Source organism: Rhamphochromis sp. 'chilingali', assembly GCF_963969265.1.
Source record: "Rhamphochromis sp. 'chilingali' genome assembly, chromosome: 11".
Lineage (NCBI taxonomy): Eukaryota > Metazoa > Chordata > Actinopteri > Cichliformes > Cichlidae > Rhamphochromis > Rhamphochromis sp. 'chilingali'.
The window spans coordinates 38762884-38785825 of record NC_137938.1 but is presented as its reverse complement, the minus strand read 5'-3'; the positions used below and the strand labels follow the sequence as shown (position 1 = coordinate 38785825).

The following is a 22942-nucleotide window of genomic DNA, read 5'->3' as shown; positions in this document are numbered from 1 at the left end:
GAAATGTGACGTTCTCGCCTTCAGATTAGCGTCACCGCTGTCTCGGTGGAGTTTAATAAATTCGGCCGTCTGCTCTTTCCTATCTAAAATATAACAGGACTCTCGACTGTCTCACACTTTGACGTTTATTCAGCTGTGTGAAAATCCCGGAGGAACCCAACGATGGATTAATAAAGTTTAATTTAATCTAATAACTTTAATCTCATCCAAACCGATTCACTCCGGAACAAATAAAACGCGGAATAAAACAAACAATTACATTTTTAAGTTATTTGAGTGACTTATAACCTGAGTAGCGAAAGACGTCGCTGTGACGTAATCTGTCTACAAATGCGCACTACGAAGCGTGCGGTCGCTGGATTGGGACGCAGCCACAGCATCACCTGTCACCCGACTCCTCTCGTCCTACCACAGCTGCACTCAGGTTGTCCCTTTACCTGCGGTGTGATCTGTGATTCGTTGATGAATGCCGGTGAGCAGCAGGAGCTGTTTGTGTTTCAGTCTAGTAAAAGCTAATAAAATAATCACAGCTGTGAGTGTGGGAACGATCTCCTCGGGATGAGACCCAGAAAGGACCTGAGAGAAAATGAAAGAGCTCGCTCCACCATTAACATGCGTGAATAACTTAAAACATTCAAACCAAACGATGCCGTAATAATGTTTGATGCTCCAGATTTTTACAATCACACGATGGGTGATGTAATCTGTGAGTATTTAGACCACAGCAGGATGCAAACCACAGACTTCTGCAGATGAAGACTGTGTTAGAGGATCAGTGGATCATATTCACAGCTCTGGATACAATTTTTGTATTGAACACTCAGGGTGGGGAACTCCAAGGGCCAGTATCCTGCAGGTTCTAGATCTCACCCTGGGTCAGCACACCTGAATCACATGATTAGTCCATTACCAGGTCTCTGGAGAACTTCACGACACATCAAGGAGGTTGTTTAGCCATTTAAATCAGCTGTGTTGGGTCAAGGACACGTCTAAAACCTGTGTCCCCTGAGTTGCAGGGACCCCCCCAACCCGCAGATGGCGTGCGTGTAAGCATCCGACTCAGACACACGAGCAGTAAATTTCAACCCTGAGGAGAGGCGGGAACATTTCCTGCACCTGGAGATGCAGAGCTGAACGGCAGCGAAGAGCATCAAGTGATTCTGACAGTATGCACTCAGCAGTTCGGTCAAAGCCCAGATCGCTGGGTTAGGGTTGTCGCTGCTCACATGTCATCAACATCTCAATACAACATCGGCAGACTGTCGGCACGCTGCACAGTAAGCTTCAGAGTCAAACGCTGAAAGGTGTCCTGTTATCCGTTAGTTTCAGGAGAGAAAAGCACGGTTTGAACGATCCCTTACTTACTGCTGCCGAAACAATCCCATGTCCTCAGATTTCTACAACAATCGCTGTCATGTCTCCGCTCGTCTTTGTTGATGTTACCAACATAAGTAACTTTGCACAGCCTTGTTATAATGTTGAGCATCAGTTCTGTTTGTTAATGAACTGGTCTCCTCGGGTGCTCCTGTCTGCACTCTGTTTCCTCATTCTTAGTGACTCTGGAATTACTTCGGCCCTGAAACATGTCCAGGCTTTAAGGAAGTCCCTGAAACTAACGCCACGCAGCGCTGATGATCAGGTGGAGACTTCCTGTTCCTGAGTTTGAGGCTGCCGTTTCCTGTTTGGTGGCTGTGAGGAGTTGGTGGGTTAGAAAGCGCTCGGAGACGAGTTTGTTGAAAAAAGGTAGAATTTTAATCAAAGTTTTTCAGCACATCTCAGAAGATTCAAACGAGAACAAAACAACAGAAGAAAACTCGAGAAAAGCTTCGACTACGACAGAGTCCAGAGCTCGGCTCTCCCGGAGTCACGCTCTCTTTACTTCCTGTTCCTCAGACAAACAGCTTCTGCTCTGGACTCGACAGCGGGCGACACAACAGTGATGAGTTCACGTGAGAGCTCCACGCAGGAATAAAAAAAACGTATATAAAAGAGAAAGCAGATGTGGGGGGAGGAGCTGCTGGCCGAGGTCGTTCCCTTCCCGTCTTCATGTGATGAGCTGTGAGGAGAGAAAACACAGCTGAGGAACACCTGCAGGGTTCACCTGTGAGACCAGAGCACCCCAAACCCTCGCCGTTCCCATGATGCACCGCCGCGTGGCAGAGGCGGGGTCACCAAATGGCAGGGTCTGTGCTTTGATGGTTAAACGGCTGCAGTACTGTGCAAAGGTCTTGAGCCCACGTGTGTTAGAAGAGCTGTATGATTTCACACGTGTAAATACAGAGTTTGATCCTTCAGCTCAGCGCGAGGACGTGCAGGGTGACGCTACGCCGCTTCAGTAATGCTGAGGTCCTGTTCCTCAGACCTTCATCAGCGTTTCTTCCTGTGAGGCTCAAGACTTTTGCACAGTTCTGTACATGAACGTAAAGAAACAAAGTGAAAAACAACACATGACGGCGGTTTGTGAACTTCCTGTTTGCAGACCGAACGGTGACAGCGAGCGAGGAGGGCGGGGTTTTGGTGGCGGCTCAGGTGGCTGCAGAATGAGAAACGCGTCCACACGCAGCAGCCAATCAAATGGTTTCTAACATGTGTGGTTTTGATAAACATGGTGACGCACCGACTCGCTTCCTGTTTTGGTTTTTAAAGAAACAGCAAGATGAAGCTGCTCTGAGAGGACCCTACTGGACATCAGCAAACCTTTTCCTCCTTACCTTTCACAATAACAGCACACAACAGACACTTCCTGCTGTCATTAAATACTGTACGTAATGTCTGTGATGTTCAAGTATTTATAGTCATTTGTAAAAGACTCGTTAATTGTGGTTTATCAAGAAAGATTTGGTGCATGGCTTTAATCTACAACTTCCTGTATGTGAGAAGCATTTCACCTCAACAGAAAGCAAACCTGACACGTTTCTATTCACCTGTAAATATTAACCTGACATCGAGGAGGACGGTAACCTGGGAATAAATCAGCTGATCTCCTGTTGGCTGATGAGCGGGGCTTGAGCTTCAGCAGGTAACACACAGGTGAGCAGTCAGGCTGCAGCCCCGCCTGCACCTGCTCATGTTTCACAATCACCGTGACGACCGCTCTGAAGTCTCTTTGTGTGCGTGTCGTCATGGGCTCCGTGTCAGTGTGTGCGACTGTAGCTCAGTTTATATTGTTGGACGACAATTACAGAGTAGGTAACGAGTATTCTGTGTAATAGAGTACTTGTTTTGAGGAATGACAAACATGTGACCCACAGCATGCAGCGACTGCTCAGAGATGAAGCCTGTGGCAGACACGCCTCTGACCTGCTGCTGCCCTTTACTGTGGACAGCAAAGCACTGCACTAATGTCCCCACACCATCAGGAAGAACAGCGTGTGTGTGTGTGTGTGTGTGTGTGTACTCACAGATTTGACGGTCTGTTTGATGAAGTCCTTCTTGGTGCTCAGGTCGTGCTCGGGGTACGTGTCAAACACCTGGAACAGAGTGTCACGCCTCACCGTCAGACAAACTGAGCTGTGACACGCACACACATGCACGCACGCACGCACGCGCACACACACACACGCACCCCCCTGACCCCCTCAGTCAGCTGGTTTACTTGTGGGGACCAACGTGTCCGTCCCCACAAGTCTGAGACAAAGTCTCACCCAAGTTACAGTTGGGTGAGGGTGAGCATTATGTCAGAGTTAGAGTACCGACACTGTGTGTGTGTGTGTGGGCAGGCCTTTTCTGGGCCCTCGAGCCACATGTTTGGACAGCTGCTGCAGCCTGAGGGTGACGCCCCCACCTGTCCACACTGCTCAGCATCTGTAACCATGGTAACACAAGAAGCAGGGAGACTGACCCTCTGGCAGATCTGCTTCATGGTCATCTCCTCCAGGTTGGCCTCCTTCAGCAGACTCTGCACCGTCTCCTTCAGCTGCTCGTCGCTCGGCCCCTTCTTCACCATCTTGATCAGCGGCTCGTCGTCGTCCGAGCTGTCCTCCGCTGCACGACAACGAGCCGCAGAAAAACACACGAAGAAGAAGAACAGGAGATTTACAGCCAGGTCTCTGACATCATCGTCCTCACTGTGGAGGTCGCTCCGAAACACGCAGTGGCCAATTCATTAGGAACTAAACTGACTCATATTCTGACCAATCAGGATGTTTTGGACGAGCCTGGGTAAACATCAGAACAGGAAGTCTTCGTCACACCTTCAGCTGCCTCGTTTCTGAGGGCTCTTATTTTGGTAACAAGGTTAACGGTTGTCACCTAAAGTCTCAGTGAGCACTTCGCTGTGAAACATAAATTTATGGTTTTTACCTGCAAACTGGGCGTTAAACTTTGAGCTACCTGGGTCGGACCCACACCTGGGATCAACATGAGCGTGACGCCGCAGACCTCTGATCACAGGTCACACTGATCGATGAGACGAGCTCACCTGTGTTGTTCCTGCGGTGGCTGCTGCTGTCCGCCTTCTTCGTCTTGGCCGCAGGTTTGGCTGCAGCGGCTTTCTTCTTCCTGGGCTGGAAAAGAAATCATCATGTAACGTGGGCTGTATTCAGTGGTTAGAGGCAGCCGACACACTCAGCAGGACAGTCAAAAGCTTGCGACCATAGTGGCAGTGGGAATTCCACAGTGTTTGTCCTTTAATAAACGCCAACCTTACAAGCCCGACTGAACGGCTGCTGTCTCATCATACATGAAGCGAGCAGAGTTCATACAACCTGTAACGTTACGTTGAGTTAATGAGGTAAACACATGAGGTGTGCGAGCACGCTTCTCCCACACTCTACAGAGGGCACCCGTGACATCACTAAACATCAAATTAGGCTGTCTTAAGGAGACACCGCACTATTATGGCTGTTACAGCCGCCATCATCGACTCTGCAGAGCGAGAGGATGGTCACAGAGAGCTGCTGGAGGAGGATGTGGTCCAGGCGGTGGTTTCCGGGAACATCAGCCTGCATCTGGATGAAGACGTGTTTGTAACGTGAGGAAGCTTCAGCTGCGTCAATGAATGAATTTGATTGACAATAAATTGTGAATCAAACTTGCATTACAGTGTTGGACTAAGGTGCTCGTAAATCTGGGAGTAATATGGGTCCTAAACTCAGTCCTTTAAGGTCCCGAAGTCAAACAAACATCACTGAGAGTTAAAAACGGTCTAAATTCTTTCACCTTTAATAAAATGATCAGTGTTGCTGCTTTACCAGGTGGAACTATGAAGTTTAACATCCAGGCATCCATGAAAACAGGATTTATTACATTTAACTGAGTTAGAAGTTAGCAGGAAGTTAGCTCGCTAGTTTTGCTAGTTACCTAAACATGATATAGCATGTTCTGACAGAGATTTCTGAAAAAATTAAAACGTACAGCTCTGCTGTCACTTCCAACATAAATGAAGACAGAAAGCTAAACAGCAGTGACGTTTGTAGGGTTACTGAAGTTGGGCTAGCTGGTATATAATGATATACGAATGCTAGCGACACAGCTATGTTAGCATAACATAAACACTGAAGCTGGAGGATGAACGCTAACTTTTTCCCACTCGATAAAAGTTAACGTGAGGGTTCCTGATGGTTAGAGACAAATGCAATCGCATAGCAGGATGCTGTAAACGGACCAAACTCATCAGGAGAACAACTGAGATAATCCATCCACAATACGAGGTTAGTCATTAATATACTGCTACAACATGGGAACAGAGCAGCTGCGAGAGAATTCAACATTAATAAATCAATGTTACAGAAATGGTAAATGGCCTGTATTTGTATAGTGCTTTCACTAGTCCCGCCTAGAGACCCCAAAGCGCTTTACACACCCAGTCATCCCAACACACAGTCACACACGGGTGGAGGCAGCTACAGTTGTAGCCAGAACCCGGGGCAGACTGACAGAAGTGAGGCTGCCATATCGCGCCATCGGCCCTTCTGACCACCACCAGTAGGCAACGGGTGAAGAGTCTTGCCCAAGTCAAAGGAGCTTGCAAAGAAAAGCGTCTGGACTTCTTTACGTTGCTTGAAGACGTTTCACCTCTCATCCGAGAAGCTTCTTCAGTTCTAAGGTCAAATGGTGGAGAGTCCCAGATATAAACCTAGTGGGAGTTTCCCCCCACAGAGGGACAAAAGGACCCCCTGATGATCCTCTAATCACATGACCCAAGGTGTGAAACTGGGTGTGGGTCCCAATCAGCCAGAGTTTCGGGTGTGTTCATTGTGAAACCTGGCCCCACCTTATCATGTGAATTCCTGAGGTCAGATGGCCCAGGATGTGAGTGGGTGTTAAGGCGTCTGGGGAGGATCTCAAAACTGGATTATAGATGGCAGAGAGTTGGTGTCGTAAGCCCCGCCTCTGTTCAAAGATGGTCGCTCACAGTGGACATAGATGGCTTCTTTCACTCCTCTTTCAAACCATCTGTCCTCTCTGTCCAAAATGTGAACATTGGCATCCTCGAAAGAGTGACCTTTGACCTTTAGATGCAGATGGACTGCTGAGTCTTGTCCTGTGGAGGTGGCTCTTCTGTGTTGTGCCATGCGCTTGTGAAGTGGCTGTTTGGTCTCTCTGATGTAGAGGTCTGGGCATTCCTCGCTGCACTGTACAGCATACACCACATTGTTAAGTTTGTGTTTTGGAGTTTTGTCTTTCGGGTGAACCAGTTTGTGTCTGAGTGTGTTGCTGGGTCTGAAATACACCGGGATGTCATGCTTGGAGAAAACTCTCCTGAGTTTCTCTGATACACCGGCTACATAGGGGATGACAATGTTGTTGCATCTAGGGATGGGTATTGATAAGATTTTCACGATTCGATTCCATTTTCGATTCTTTATCGATTCTTTTTAAAAAGGAGAACACTAAGATCGATTAGCTCAGAACTTTGTTTTATATCTTCTCTTTGAACAAGATAGAAATTTAGGAGTAACATGGCCTTACAAACCCAGCAGTGAGATCTTAAGAGATCCAGCCTGCGGCTCTTCAATGGGGTGTCACAGGGTCCCCAGGAAAAAAACTGTAAATGTAAAATAATAAAATAAATATTCTTCTGTAGCAATAACAAAGTGTAACATAAATTATTCTGCAGCAATTACACAAGAATATCCAGTAATGTCCCTGCCTACAATTAAACACATTCACTTACTGAAAATCATCTGCTGTGGCAAACGGGTGCAAACCTTTGACCACAAACTGAGTCAAATTCAAATTCAAATTCAAATTTTATTTGTCACGTACACAGTCATACACAGTACGATATGTAGTGAAATGCTTGGACAACTGCTCGTGACCTAAAGAGAACAAAAAAGGAAAAGGCTATGAATAAGATAGGAAATAAATATGAAAAATTAAAAAGGGTAAATTTAACTAGGAAGGAATAAAATATAAATTAAGGTTAAAAATGAAATAACTGTACAACACAAATTAGAATGAAGGGTAAATTTAACTGGGAAGAATAAGATAAAGATAAATATATAAATTAAAGTTGAAAATAAAATAACTGTACAACAAAATACACAATACACAATATAGAACTATATAAGAATGTATGAAGGAATCTAAATATAAATAAATATATACACAATAACAGCAGCTGTACAAGTATTAACCGGAAATGAAGAATATAGTGACCAGTGTTGTGCAAAACCAAAGTCCAGAAAGTCCAGTGTGTGTGTAAGAACCATATGTGTGGGTCAGTACTGTGTGGTGGTGTGATTGAGAGACCGTATCGCCTGCGGGAAGAAGCTCCTCCTCAGTCTCTCTGTGTTGGTCTTCAGGGAGCGGAATCGCTTTCCTGACCTCAGCAGAGAGAACAGTCTGTTGTTGGGATGGCTGAGGTCCTTCACCATCTTCCTGGCCTTGGTCCAGCACCGCCTGCTGTAGATTGAGTGCAGGTCAGGGAGCTCGGAGCGGATGGTGCGCTCAGCTGACCGCACAACCCTCTGTAGAGCTCGTCTGTCCTGCATGGTGCTGTTCCCGAACCAGGTTAAGATGTTTCCCGCCAGGATGCTCTCTATGGTGCACGAGTAAAAGTTCCTGAGCACCTTGGAGGGCAGTCACGTCACTGCTCGGTGACGTTCGTCTATCCTGCCTGAAAGGAGACGCTACCGGCAGACTGCAGCGAGAACTGCCAGCATCTGAGCCAGACTCTGTCTGCCTCTCTCATCATGGTCACTAAATGCACAGTAATGGCAGGTTTGTAATAAGGCAGATCGCGCTAACATAATATGTTAGTTGATTATTTACCTGCCGCATTAACGGGAGAGGACGTGCAAACGTTACCGCTGCTGCTGGGTTGAGATTCACGAGTCCGGAGCGGAATTAAAAACACGACATTCATTTAAGGTCATCACGTGTTTTTTGCATATTCGTAGTGTTTCCTCCCGTAAATGAAATCTCTACTTTGCAAGTATTGCAAGTTGCCCTGTTGTCATCCGTTCTCGTAAAGTGTAACCAAACTTTTGAGCGTTTGAGCCGCCGTGTTTCCTGCCAGGTAAATGATGCTCCGCAACGTGGTGACATCATTCGGGGCGACTGGAATTGATAAGAGAATCGTTTGCAAAAATGGCAAACGATTCCAAGGAACTGAAACAGTGGGAACCGGTTCTCAACAAGAACCGGTTTTCGATACCCATCCCTAGTTGCGTGGACATAGATGAAAGAAGCATCTATGTCCACTGTGAGCGACCATCTTTGAACAGAGGCGGGGTTTACGACACCAACTCTCTGCCATCTATAATCCAGTTTTGAGATCCTCCCCAGACGCCTTAACGCCCACTCACATCCTGGGCCATCTGACCTCAGGAATTCACATGATAAGGTGGGGCCAGGTTTCACAATGAACACACCCGAAACTCTGGCTGATTGGGACCCACACCCAGTTTCACACCTTGGCTCAGACGATTAGAGGATCATCAGGGGGTCCTTTTGTCCCTCTGTGGGGGGAAACTCCCACTAGGTTTATATCTGGGACTCTCCACCATTTGACCTTAGAACTGAAGAAGCTTCTCGGATGAGAGGTGAAACGTCTTCAAGCAACGTAAAGAAGTCCAGACGCTTTTCTTTCCAAGCTCCTTAGACCTTCATCAATTGGCTTTGTTCAATGGTCATAACAATTCGCATATTAATGATCAAGGAACTGAGCTCCCACGCCATTGTTCATTCAGTGGTGCTGGTTTCAGTCATTGTGCAAATGTCCTGTTTATATGGTTGGGGAAACCTGCAGTCAGCTGAGACTGAAGAAGTCACCTGGATGAGTGACAAAACATTTCTCCCACTGAAAACGTCCAGATGAACAGAATCAACCTTTTGGGATTTCCTTACCTGGATGATTGAGCATGCATCAAGACACTGCACAGATTCATTTTCTAACATGCCTTTATTTGATTATTCATTCCCCAAATGCCATATATTTACTCGAGGACTTAAACTGAGCAGCACCTGTCATTATAAACAGGTGAAGCTTGGCTGATGCCGTGATGTCAGTGGAGATGGGAAAATTCTCACAGTGATCATGGACTTGGATACCTCTGTGGTAACCAAGATGCTGTGATGGACCTGGATGAAACATTTGACACCCTGCAACAGAACTGGTCTGTGACAAACCTGCAACGTTCAGCTGCTCACACCGGAGCAGACACCTGTCCCACAGGCTGATGCGAGTTTGAACATTTGCCCAAAATGCTTGTAACAGGGCAGCCCCTAGCGGCTGGAAACACAGTGAGACAGACCAAGGCAAGTGTAGTGGAACAAAGTATTTATTTGCTATATGGCGCTCCTTACCACAATTAATTTGTCGAGCTTCTTCACAGCACAAAAATCCATCCTCTAATGACAACTGGCAGCCTTAAATATGTTCAGCTGTCACAGACTAAACCATTATTCCACTCTCAGGTAAATTCTTAAATCCCAACCTTCCACCACAGTATACAATATATCAATAAGAATAAATAAATACATAAATACATTTTCACATTTACATATTAATAAATACTTCACACTTTAATGTTACAATAAATTATCACAGACAGAAGCAGAGCAAATCAGGATGAAAGTCTCAGCCACGCTCTCCAGTGCCAAAGTCCCTCCATCCAACCTCACAATACAAGAAAAGAAGGCCGTCGCTTCCCTGAGCAAAGACCACAACATCACTGTTTTACCAGCTGATAAGGGAAGATGCACCGTGGTCCTAAACACTACAGATTACCATACAAAGATCACTACTCTCCTCAGTGACAACAATACCTACGAAGCCTTAAAGCGAGACCCCACAAGCAGCTAAAAAAAGAAAGTTATAGCTTGCCTTCAAGACTTTGAAAAGGACAAAATTATTGACCGTCTTACATATCACAGCTTTACCCAGGGGATGCCATACCCTGCATCTATGGACTTCCTAAGATCCACAAGGAAGCTGTCCCACTCAGACCCATAGTCAGTAGCATAAACTCAGCCACTTATAACATTGCTAAACACCTTGCTACCATCCTTGCGCCTCTCGTGGGGAACACCCCACACCACATCAAGAACTCCACCGACTTCACCGACAAGGTCCAGAAACTTACCCTGGATCCAGATGAAACCATGGTGTCCTTTGATGTAGTCTCTCTCTTCACCTGCATACCCACCACGGAGGCCGTGGAGACTGTCAGAAAACAACTACAAGAAGACAGCTCCTTGGAGGACAGGACCAACTTCACACCCGATCAGATCTGCACACTGTTAGACCTCTGCCTCACCACTACATACTTCAAGTACAACGAGGGTTTCTACAGACAAAAACATGGCTGTGCCATGGGCTCCCCCGTGTCACCTATTGTAGCCAACCTTTACATGGAGGAAGTGGAAAGGAAGGCTCTTGGCTCTTTCAAAGGAAGAGTACCCAGCCACTGGTACAGATATGTGGACGACACCTGGGTCAAAATCAAGACACAAGAAGTGGATTCCTTCACTGCGCACATTAACGCTGTGGATAAAAACATCAAGTTCACCAGGGAAGACACAAAGGACAACTGTCTGCCTTTCCTGGACTGCGCTGTGCACATTGAAGAGAACGGCAACCTCAACATCGAAGTTTACCGGAAGCCCACACACACGGACCAGTACCTCCTCTTTGACTCCCATCACCCTCTGGAACACAAACTTGGAGTAATTAGGACCCTACACCACCGGGCAGAACATGTTCCCTCTAATCCTGAAGGGAAAAAGAAGGAACACACACATGTAAAGGAAGCACTCAAAACGTGCGGCTATCCTAAATGGGCGTTCTTAAAGTCAGCAAAGAGGCACAGAAAAGAAGACCAGACACCAGCGAGGGAGGATAAGAAGGACAGACGCAACAACATTGTCATCCCCTATGTAGCCGGTGTATCAGAGAAACTCAGGAGAGTTTTCTCCAAGCATGACATCCCGGTGTATTTCAGACCCAGCAACACGCTCAGACAAAAACTGGTTCACCCGAAAGACAAAACGCCAAAACACAAACTTAACAATGTGGTGTATGCTGTACAGTGCAGCGAGGAATGCCCAGACCTCTACATTGGAGAGACCAAACAGCCACTTCACAAGCGCATGGCACAACATAGAAGAGCCACCTCCACAGGACAAGACTCAGCAGTCCATCTGCATCTAAAGGTCAAAGGTCACTCTTTCGAGGATGCCAATGTTCACATTTTGGACAGAGAGGACAGATGGTTTGAAAGAGGAGTGAAAGAAGCCATCTATGTCCACTGTGAGCGACCATCTTTGAACAGAGGCGGTGGTTTACGACACCAACTCTCTGCCATCTATAATCCAGTTTTGAGATCCTTCCCAGACGCCTTAACGCCCACTCACATCCTGGGCCATCTGACCTCAGGAATTCACATGATAAGGTGGGGCCAGGTTTCACAATGAACACACCCGAAACTCTGGCTGATTGGGACCCACACCCAGTTACACACCTTGGCCCAGGCGATTAGAGGATCATCAGGGGTCCTTTTGTCCCTCTGTGGGGGGAAACTCCCACTAGGTTTATATCTGGGACTCTCCACCATTTGACCTTAGAACTGAAGAAGCTTCTCGGATGAGAGGTGAAACGTCTTCAAGCAACTTAAAGAAGTCCAGACGCTTTTCTTTGCAAGCTCCTTTGACTACGAGGACTGAGAACCTTCACAGACAGTCAATGGTCAATGGTAACTTTATTGTCCCTGATGGGAAATTGATTCGCAGTATGTCAAAACAAACAAACATACAACCAACACATCACGTACACTCATTAAAAAAATTCTATAATATAATTTAAGCCTGATAAAACAACCTAGATATTCCATCGAAAAAAGTGCAATGTGCAATGGCAACAACACTTACAATTTAGTGTTGTTAATTAAGATAATAGCACTAGGTACAAACGACAATTTGTGTCGCTTTGTCTTCACTGCAGTCATTTTATAACGACGACCTGATGGAAGCAGTTGAAAATCGTTAAAGAGAGGATGATCTGAGCACAACAGGACAGAAGTTGCCTTCCTCAGCACCTGCCTGTTATAAAAGTCCACAAGCTGGACCTGAGACCTCCCTGAAATCTTGCCCGCCACTTTAACCAGATTGTTAAGTCTGGTCTTATTATTCAGGGACATATTACCGTACCAAGCAATGATACAGAAAGTTAAAACAGATTCAATAAAACTTTTATAAAAGAGAGTCATCATTTCAGATGAAACATTAAAACCTCTCAACCTCCTTAAAAAGTCTTTGTTGGGCCTTTTTCACTGTAGCAGCAAGATGTGACTCAAAGGACAGAGTCTTATCAAGAACAACCCCCAAGTACTTGTAACTATCCACCATTTCAATGGCTGCACCATTTACCACTGTAAGCGCAGGATGAGGGGATGACTTCCTGAAATCTACAACCATGTCCTTGGTTTTCAAGGTGTTAATCATTAAGAAGGACTGATCACACCATGAAACAAACTCCTCCACAACAGGCCCATGGGAATCCTCTTCACCATGAAGGAGGCTTACAATGACTGTGTCATCTGCATATTTGATGAAATGCCTGTTGGCCTGTGTACTGCGACAGTCATTAGTGTACAAAATATACAAAAGAGGAGAGAGACAGCAACCTTGTGGTGAGCCAGTGGAAGAGTTCAGCTGTTTGGAAAAACAGCCGTTTATTCTCACACACTGTGATCTATCAGTTAAGAAGTCTAAGATCCAACCAACGAGATTAAAATTGCCCAAGGACACAACGACCGAGACTGTCCGAGCCGGGGCTCAAACCGGCCACCTTCTGATTACAAGACAAACTCCCAACTCTTGAGCCACGATCCTCCAGAAGTGGAGGAAGCAAGAAGAAAAAAAAAAAGAAGGGGCAGGGATAGCTCAGTAGGTAGAGTGGTGGCCCCATGATCGGAAGGTCGGGGGTTCGACTCCACTGAATGGCTACCCTGAGGTACCCCTGAGCAAGGTACCATCCCTACACACTGCTCCCCGGGCGCTGCACTGGTGGCTGCCCACTGCTTCACTGGGTGAATGGGTTAAATGCAGAGGAACTATTTCCCTATGGGGACTAACACGCACACTTTAAAAAAAAAGAATGAGTTGAATAAAGTTTGATTTATCTGACTGCTTTGTTTCCCTTGATGTGTCTTATAATCCCGTGCACCTTATGGTCCGAAAAATACATATTTGACTTTTTTATTTGGCTCACTGCAGTTTAATGTTGCAAAGCTCCTCTTTTTAACTTCAGTGGATGTTGTACATGGTTATGCTCAGGATATGTCAGCCCATTTCTACTGGAAATGCCTTTTGGTTAAACTTTCAGCAAAGAATTTGCATTTGCACTGTTAAATGTTTATATAGCTTTAATGTACATAAAACAGCTGCTTGTTTAAGTGAAAATAAATGGAAGGGGTTTTGCACTAGTAAAGTTGTGGAGTTGTATTTTGTCTCGCATCAATTACATCGTCAGTTATATCGTTATCGCAAATTTTCAAATTTATATCATGATACATATTTTTGGCCATATCGCTCTGCTCGCGTGTTTACCTTCTCATCTGCATCGCTGTCCGACTCCGACTCATCTGAAACTTCCTTCTTTGATCGCTTTTTGGGAAGACCCGTCTTCTTCGCTGGTGTCCGTGCTCGCTTACTCCCTCTGCTGGACTTGGACTGGAACACACACACACACACACACAGGTCAGACCGTTTCCTGTCAGCTGATCATCTTCTGCTCCACCTGCTTCACTCTGTGCTCACCACCACCTCCTCCGCAGACTCCTCAGACTTGTCAGACTGCTCCTCCTCCTCTTTCTCTGACGGTTTTTCCTCAGCGTCTGATCCTTCCGCCTCCGCCGAAGCTCCCGCCTTCTCGTCTTCCTCATCGTCGTCTTCGTCGCTGCTCGAGTCCATGACGATGGCTTTGGACTTGCTTCCTGTTTTGGACTTCTTGGGGCTGGACGACGAGCTGGCGGTTTTGGTTTTGTTCTTCTTCTTCACCATCGGGTCGTCGCCCGACAGCTTCTTCTTCGATTTCCTCTTCTTCTTCACTAGCAGCCGCTGCCGAAGGTCAGAGGACACGTTTAATAAAAACTGAAAAGCTCAGGTCCAGGAGAGTCTCGGCGCCACAGGTAGCTCAGCTCACCTTGCCACTGTTCTTCGGTGCAGTGAGGAAGGTCAGGATTCGGTCCACCAGGTCCGAGTGGGTTCCTTTCTTCTCCAGATCCAGCACGCTGCAGACCACCTTCAGCTTGCTGTTTGTGAAGTTTGAGTTCCTGCACGGAGAGAGTCAGCGGTTAGCCAGAGAACGAGCTTCATCGTGGACAGATGAAGGTTTCACGAACACGGCAAAAGGTTTTTAATCGATCTCGCTGCCCGCCGCGTTAAAGTCCGACGCTCAGAGGTCACCGCTCCATGCGACGGCTCCCCGGCTCTGAGCGCGCTCAGACACGCAGCTGAAGACGTCCGAGTGGGTGTTTGCTGAGGATGGTGTGACGCAGAGCAGGAGTCTGCTCTGTGGACTCCTCTGTAGTCATCACTGGGGGGTACAGTGGTAGTACTGCAGTAATACATCACATATTCATGTTTGATATGACGTGGTAATAAAAACGCCCTGTCAGACTGGCGACCTGTCCAGGTGTACTCTGCCTCTCACCCAATGGTTACTGGGGATAGGCTCCGCCCCCCCAGAGGATGGATGGAGCTTTGTGGACACACGGATCAGGTGATAAGTCACAGGTCACGTGTCTGAGACTCCGTGTTTGATTTGGTAGTTTTAAACTCATAAATCACGTCTCCAGCTGGAATCGAACCAGCAACCCTTTGTTTGAATGAAGGTCAGCAGGTCGTTTAAACGGCATTATCCGTGGGGCGTCCCGCCCAAGCACACGAATCCCCACCTCCCGTAAACGCACCGAGCGCTGCGTGACCCTGACCTTCTGTCTGTAGGTTACCGTCATGGAAATACTGAGCGCACACTTACTTGAGAAGCTTTTCCCGTTTTTTGGCAAACTGCTCGCTGTCGGCATCAAAGGCGAAGCCGTTGAACAGCCGCAGGTTCTTCTTTATCAACGCCATCTGAAAAAGAAGGAACAGCGCTCAGAGTCAGCCCGATCACCTGACACGGTCAGCACACAGGTCAGAGCGCCGTGGGGCCACGTCCCCTCAGGGCGCGCACGCTGCTCGGCAGCAGACCGGACGTTTCACCGATGCAGAGATCGTCGTTACGGTTTTGTTCACGTCTCCTTTGTCCTGCGTTTAGAGGATCTGACCCACACGGACATTCCCGCTCAGACATCTTTATTTGTTTCAGAACTAAAAAGTTTCTCTCACAGTCGGCAGTTTCAGTTTGGACCACACTGACTGAAACACAGCGCGAACGTGTTTGCTGCCAACTCGTGGGCAGAGGTCCTCTCAGATACAGCAGCAGGTGGCAGGAAGTAGAACCCCCTCAGCGGGATTTACTCTGAGTAATCTGGCTTTTAAAACCGATTTCTGTTTTGTGTGTTTAAACGTTCCCACCTTCCCAGGTCTGTCGAACAGGATGGCGTGCAGAGGTTTCAGGTCAGCCGGCTTCATCTTGGTGATTTGGTAGCTGGTGCGAGGAATGTCTCCCAATTTATCGCCGCTGCCTGAAAACGACAGAGACGAACAGCAGCAGTGTTCAGACACGTACACGTCACGCTGAGACCAGTGGAGGCCACGGCCCGTCGTCGCTCACCGTCTCCGATCTTGAGCTTCTCTCTTTGTTTCGGCACCTGGAAGTCGAGCCTCTTCACAGTCTTCTTTGCCCGTTTCCCTTCGATGATTTCTCCCACAACTGCGACCAAAACAAACTCAAACATAAATCACTGGTCTGAGCCAGCCCACAGGCCCGACCCCCTCACGCCGTCTGATCCCCGTTACCTGAGATTTTGGAGCCTCTTTTATTGGGACTCGTCTGGTCCTCCTGTGACAGTTCCTGCTGGTCCTCCACCTCCTCCTCAGACACCGCGGAGCTGTCCATTGCCTCCTCCGCTGCGTCACTCATGTCTGACCTGTTGCCGACACTCCACGAATCCTAGGGGCAAGAAACAAACACACACCAGCGGGCATGTGGTCAGGATTCTTCCTCCCGGACTAATCAGAAGCAGTACACTGCCATCACACACATGAGGCTGTGAGAGGTGTGTGCTGCCATGTGTGTAACTGAAGACATGCCCAAGTTTTCTTTGAGCAGTCAGAGCATCTGCATCAAAATCAAACCCAGAGAGAAGAAACTAACACACAGTGAGTGGAGACATGAGCCGAAAGGTCCGCTGACTCCATCACGTTGGCACTTGCAATCTGTCACTCCTGTTTTACCTGGCAGGTGCGTCTCTTTGTAAAATCTGCTGAATTCTGAACCGAGTCTGGCAGCGCGGGTGCTAGCCATCAATGCCTGGAGCCCAGTTTAACTTTACTGTGAATGTTCACTGAATGAAACGCGGGCAGGTGTGTGCGCAGGCGCTCGTGTGGAACACTCAGGTTTGACTCTGGGGGTTTTTTGCGGGCTTTTGTTTGTTTCTTCGCTCTTTGCGGATTCTTGGCGCGCAGTTAGCTAACAGGCTGAGCGCTACCCGGCAGCTTCCTCCCTCCTCGCCGCCGAGCCCGCTGACCTGGCGGTCACCTGTGCGCAGACGGTCCGCAAGTGAATGGAAAACGTGAACCTGCCGTTACCGTTTATCGGCGGACGGCTGCAGCTAGCACCGCGTGCTAACGCCGCCGTTAGTCGCTCAACAGTCACCGAGCCATAACCCGCCGATAAACCGGCCCGGAGCAGCCGCACACGAGCCTCCGGAATCCCGCGGAGAAACAGTGGATCAACAGCTGAGAAACACTCACCTGCTCCCGAAACTGCGCGCGAGCCGCCGATCACCTGTCAGCTCTGTTTTTGATTTTGTAATGGCGGTTTCTCTACGGGGCGGGGACTCATGCGCAGGCGACCACCGATTGGATCTCTCTCCGATGACGTAAAACCCGTTGCGTCCTTAAAGGGAAGCGAACCCGGGTGACGTCGCGTTGCCGCCCCCTGTGTTCACACTGCAGTACTACAGGCAGGAAAAAAAGGATTAAGACAACGATCAACTAAAACTGCAATAAAAAGGAGAAAAACATTTCAATCGAAGAAATGAAATAAAAAGAACAAAGCAAGACTCCTTATTTATAAAAACTACAAGTGCTGAACACCTCAAAGACTAAATCAACAAAAACAAATATACTGCTGTTAATGTTCGTCCTGCTGGTAATGAAATGATGGATTACTGCCTCAAAGGAGACAAAGATGTCACCTCATGAGAGAGAAACTGCGTTTATCTCACATTTATTATATTTAATAAGGATAAAAGTTTGTCTCGGGTCATTTATTACTGTCGCTGTCTGACTTTTACCCCCAGCATCAAAAATGAATTACAAAAGTGACAGAAACATTCAAACGTCTTCATGAAAGTAACTCATGCAGACCAAACGAAACCAGGAGGACAAAGTCTGGCTTAACCGAACCAAAAGGAATTCGCTTTAATGAAAATGCAACGCCGATCGGAATAATGGAGGATAGTTTCAGCTGGTAGCTCCACATCTGTCACAGCTGCCCCGCTTCCCTGTACTGTTCGATCCCCGGCAGGTTGGAGGGTCGAACCGTTGACTGCAGGACGCCGTGAATCACATCACATAATGTGAACCATCGCAGCAGCTTTGACACTGCCGACGTCACACAGTCTGATCATTTTAAGCAATAAAAATTAATCAAATTGGATTAATTTAATACGATTTAAACACACGAACGACAGAGCACAGGTGAGCACTATCACAGCAGGTGAGGACAGATTGGGCGGGGCCACCTTACAGAGGAGGGAAAGACTTGACAGGCTATAAGAGTAAAAAGAACCAGAACCCAAAAGAGGAACCAGAACCTAAAAACAGAGATCAGGACCCCAAAACAGGAACCTCTCAGGCCGACACAAAGCTGCTGTAAACGAGTCCAAGAATGAATCTGAATCATTTAAAAACAACAACACGTCTGAAAATAAAAAGTGCCTTTAATCATTTCCCCTCCCTCCTTTTCCTCACAGCAGCACAAATTACGAACTGGAACTTTTTATGGCCCAGAAAGACGAGGGCTCTGCAGCGCCACCGTCTGTCAGTCCTGACAGGAAATGTATGCGAAGAGTTTCAAATTAAAACCGTGACTGTGAGCACGCTCAGTCTGCAGCTTCATGACATGAAACCATCAGCACACAGCAAACCCAGCATGCCCAAGTTAACACTGACAGATTTGATTTCAACATTAAAGCGTCTATATGGGTCCACACCATGAGCGTTAATTTAACTCTTTTTGGAGAGTTTTTAACTCTGATTTAGTGTTAAATCCCAAATCTGTCTGGAGTTGATCATTTAACACTTGTTAATGCTAACTAGGTGTTAAGAGTTTATATATTAACTCTCACAGAGTGTTTTATTTTAACTACATCGGAGTTATCTTCCAATTCATTGTAAAACTTCTGAAATTTTACAAATTCCTTTGGAAACAAACGTTTATTAAAAAGAGGCCATGTTTTTCTGAATAACCTTTGTTTTGAACTGTGCACCAGTGTACATGCTCTGACTTTCATTAGAATATTGTTTATCAAAGGGACATATGTGAGCTGGCAGTGCAAACAGCACGCTCATTACTCTTTTCTTCAGTACAATATGAACGTCCTCCCTTCATCACTTTGTGGAGCTCCAACTCCCCCCATATCCCACCTTCCCAAGCATATCCTGTGTGCAGAGTCAATAAAAGTTAATTGTGTACTAATTAATTGCAGCACAGTACAAAAAAAAAAAGAATAATTTCTGAGTAACACGTGGTTTGTATTTTCCCAAAAGACAGTTCCAGATACGAATCCATTGCCCATATTTAAAGCCAATATCAGAACAGGTTTGTTAACATGGTGCTCTCTCAAACAACCGAAGAACACAGACAACAGTTAATGCCGAACTACATTTAAAACAGTCTGTTTCATTTTGACCTAAACCGTGTGCACAAAACTCTGCAGGGATGTCGACCCACAGTCAGCGCTTCTGCTGTTTGCTACGTCGGTTTGGTGGTTTTCAGGCTTCACGTAGCATCATTATGTCAACAATCTAAACATTGTTTTAGGTGTAATTGAGCCAAAACCTGACTGAATATTCATATACAAGCTGTTTTCCAAGGCTATAGTGTTTGGCTGCAAACGACAGATTTCACCGAGCAGCGAGGCTAATGCCTTTCACGCCGCTTTGTCTCAACTCAAAAAAAGTCACAAAAGTAAAAGAAAGTAATAATAATTAAAACAATCTCAGAAAAAAATGACTTACCAAGCATGGCAGACAACTCAGAAATCTGTAGAGCAAAATGTTCTGAAACGGCTTCACTTTCGTGCTGGGGCCGGAGTCTGTGCATTTACTATTAGTGTCATAGCCCCTTTAGGAGTTCAGAGTTCAGAGGTCAAGAGTTCACGCTTCCATTGTAACGCCTCCAGATTTGATATAGAAACACTCGATTTTAACAGTATTATTTTACACCTCAGACTTACGTCTAAAGACTGTAACTGTCAAATTAAAGTACGAACACCAACATATTTAACACTTTTGAATTTGCTATGCAGGTCATTTCCAGGCCGGACACATGGTGGCGCTGTGGCAGCAGCGTCTGTGAGGCTCACAAAAGTGGAGCACATTTTTATTCTCGGGCTCAGTCGCACTGTTGCCTAGCAACAGCAGCAGCATCTCAGAGAGAGGGGCGTCCTGTATGGAGGGTGATTAATGCCGCGTATGGCTGCACACCAGCTCGCTCTCGTTATTATCAAGTTTCACACTTTGGATGTTTGTCTTCATCTCTGTGGACGGGAACAGGGTGGTTGCTGCTCCGCCTTTTCCTCTTCACCCCACACAGTGGGCAGAGTCAACTGTCCAATCAGAATTCAAAGCAAAACTGTGAAAAACATGAATTCTGCCTGCAGGGAATGAAGTAATCAGATTACACTGCAGGCAGATTTGTTACTGACGGAAGCCTCGTGGTGTCAGAGTGAAGCACACCGAGAATGATTAAGAAATAAAACTTTATGTAAATGCCACTTTGACTTATAAAGCCAGCAAACGCGTGTGAGCCCAGCCGAGTGTTTTACACCTGAAACGGTGAGTACACATTCTTTATGCTTCGTGTTCGAGGTAGACTGTTTTTACCTATAATAATTATTTTAACACTGAATATATGAGCTGAATGCGCGAATCTAGTCTATAAACAACAAAGAGTTTCAGGGCCAAATTAAGAAAAACATAATAATGAGTCAGTGCAACAAACCGATCAGCCGTCCTGCGATACAACACCCGTCCTCTTACTGCTCCAGGCCCTCGATGACCTCACAGCTGTTCAAATCCACTGTTCCACGATTTCCTGTGTGAGCAGCTTCTGCAGTGTCTGTGCAGCGTTCTCACGCTGATCACCATCCTGCGTCTTTGAGCTGAAACACAAATCACGTTCTTCCTTTAACCATCCTGAAGTACGACCTCACAGTTTGTCCTGAAACAACAGCTGTAATCTGCACAGATCATTTGTTTTCTTCATGTTTCCATGATACTCAGTCCTGATACTCAGTCCTGATACTCAGCCATGATACTCAGCCATGATACTCAATCCTGATACTCAGTCCTGATACTCAGCGACGATACTCAGTCCTGATACTCAGTCCTGATACTCAGCCATGATACTCAGCCATGATACTCAATCCTGATACTCAGTCCTGATACTCAGCGACGATACTCAGTCCTGATACTCAGCCATGATACTCAGCCACGATACTCAGTCCTGATACTCAGCCATGATACTCAGCCATGATATTCAGGCATGATACTCTATCCTGATACTCAGTCCTGATACTCAGCCACGATACTCAGTCCTGATACTCAGCCATGATACTCAGTCCTGATACTCAGCCACGATACTCAGTCCTGATACTCAGTCCTGATACTCAGCCATGATACTCATCCATGATACTCAGTCCTGATACTCAGCCATGATACTCAGCCATGATACTCAATCCTGATACTTAGTCCTGATACTCAGCCACGATACTCAGTCCTGATACTCAGCCATGATACTCAGCCACGATACTCAGCCATGATACTCAGTCCTGATACTCAGCCATGATACTCAGTCCTGATACTCAGTCCTGATACTCAGCCACGATACTCAGTCCTGATACTCAGCCATGATACTCAGCCACGATACTCAGCCATGATACTCAGTCCTGATACTCAGCCATGATACTCAGCCATGATACTCAGTCCTGATACTCAGTCCTGATACTCAGCCATGATACTCAGCCATGATACTCAATCCTGATACTCAGTCCTGATACTCAGCCACGATACTCAGTCCTGATACTCAGCCATGATACTCAGCCACGATACTCAGTCCTGATACTCAGCCATGATATTCAGCCATGATACTCAGTCCTGATACTCATCCATGATACTCAGTCCTGATACTCAGTCCTGATACTCAGCCATGATACTCAGTCCTGATACTCAGTCATGATACTCAGCCATGATATTCAGCCATGATACTCAGTCCTGATATTGAGCCACGATACTCAGTCCTGATACTCAGCCACGATATTCAGCCATGATACTCAGTCCTGATATTCAGCCATGATACTCAGCCATGATACTCATCCATGATACTCAGTCCTGATACTCAGTCCTGATACTCATCCATGATACTCAGTCCTGATACTCAGTCCTGATACTCAGCCATGATACTCAGCCATGATACTCAGTCCTGATACTCAGCCACGATACTCAGTCCTGATACTCAGCCATGATACTCATCCATGATACTCAGTCCTGATACTCAGCCATGATACTCAGTCATGATACTCAGCCATGATACTCATCCATGATACTCAGTCCTGATACTCAGTCCAGATACTCAGCCATGATACTCAGTCCTGATACTCATCCATGATACTCAGCCCTGATACTCAGTCCTGATACTCAGTCATGATACTCAGCCATGATACTCAGTCCTGATACTCAGCCACGATACTCAGTCCTGATACTCAGCCATGATACTCAGCCACGATACTCAGTCCTGATACTCAGTCCTGATAGTAAGCCATGATACTCAGCCATGATACTCAGTCCTGATACTCAGTCCTGATACTCAGCCATGATACTCAGCCACGATACTCAGTCCTGATACTCAGTCCTGATACTCAGCCACGATACTCAGTCCTGATACTCAGCCATGATACTCAGCCATGATATTCAGCCATGATACTCAGTCCTGATATTCAGCCATGATACTCCGTCCTGATACTCAGTCCTGATACTCAGCCACGATACTCAGGACTGATACTCAGTCCTGATATTCAGTCCTGATACTCAGCCATGATATTCAGCCATGATACTCAGTCCTGATATTCAACCATGATACTCAGTCCTGATACTCAGTCCT

General features: G+C 46.5%; 1 protein-coding gene across 2 annotated transcripts; it reads right to left on the bottom strand.

The window, feature by feature from the left end:
- Positions 1-1729: 1729 nt before the first annotated feature.
- On the bottom strand, positions 1730-17494 carry dek (DEK proto-oncogene). 2 transcript variants are annotated; one of them, XM_080895865.1, is made up of 12 exons: positions 17308-17494; positions 16351-16504; positions 16166-16264; positions 15967-16076; positions 15428-15522; positions 14591-14720; positions 14212-14505; positions 13996-14118; positions 4421-4505; positions 3842-3984; positions 3402-3470; positions 1730-2056 (listed from the first exon to the last, which is right to left on the bottom strand). In XM_080895865.1, the coding sequence occupies exons 2-12, from the start codon at positions 16472-16474 to the stop codon at positions 2045-2047; spliced, it is 1284 nt and encodes a 427-aa protein (XP_080751991.1). In that variant the 5' UTR covers positions 16475-16504; positions 17308-17494; the 3' UTR covers positions 1730-2044. The 2 variants fall into 2 exon arrangements, with proteins under 2 accessions (XP_080751991.1, XP_080751990.1); XM_080895864.1 differs by having other exon boundaries at positions 14206-14505; positions 17308-17489.
- Between the last annotated feature and the right edge of the window lie 5448 nt (positions 17495-22942).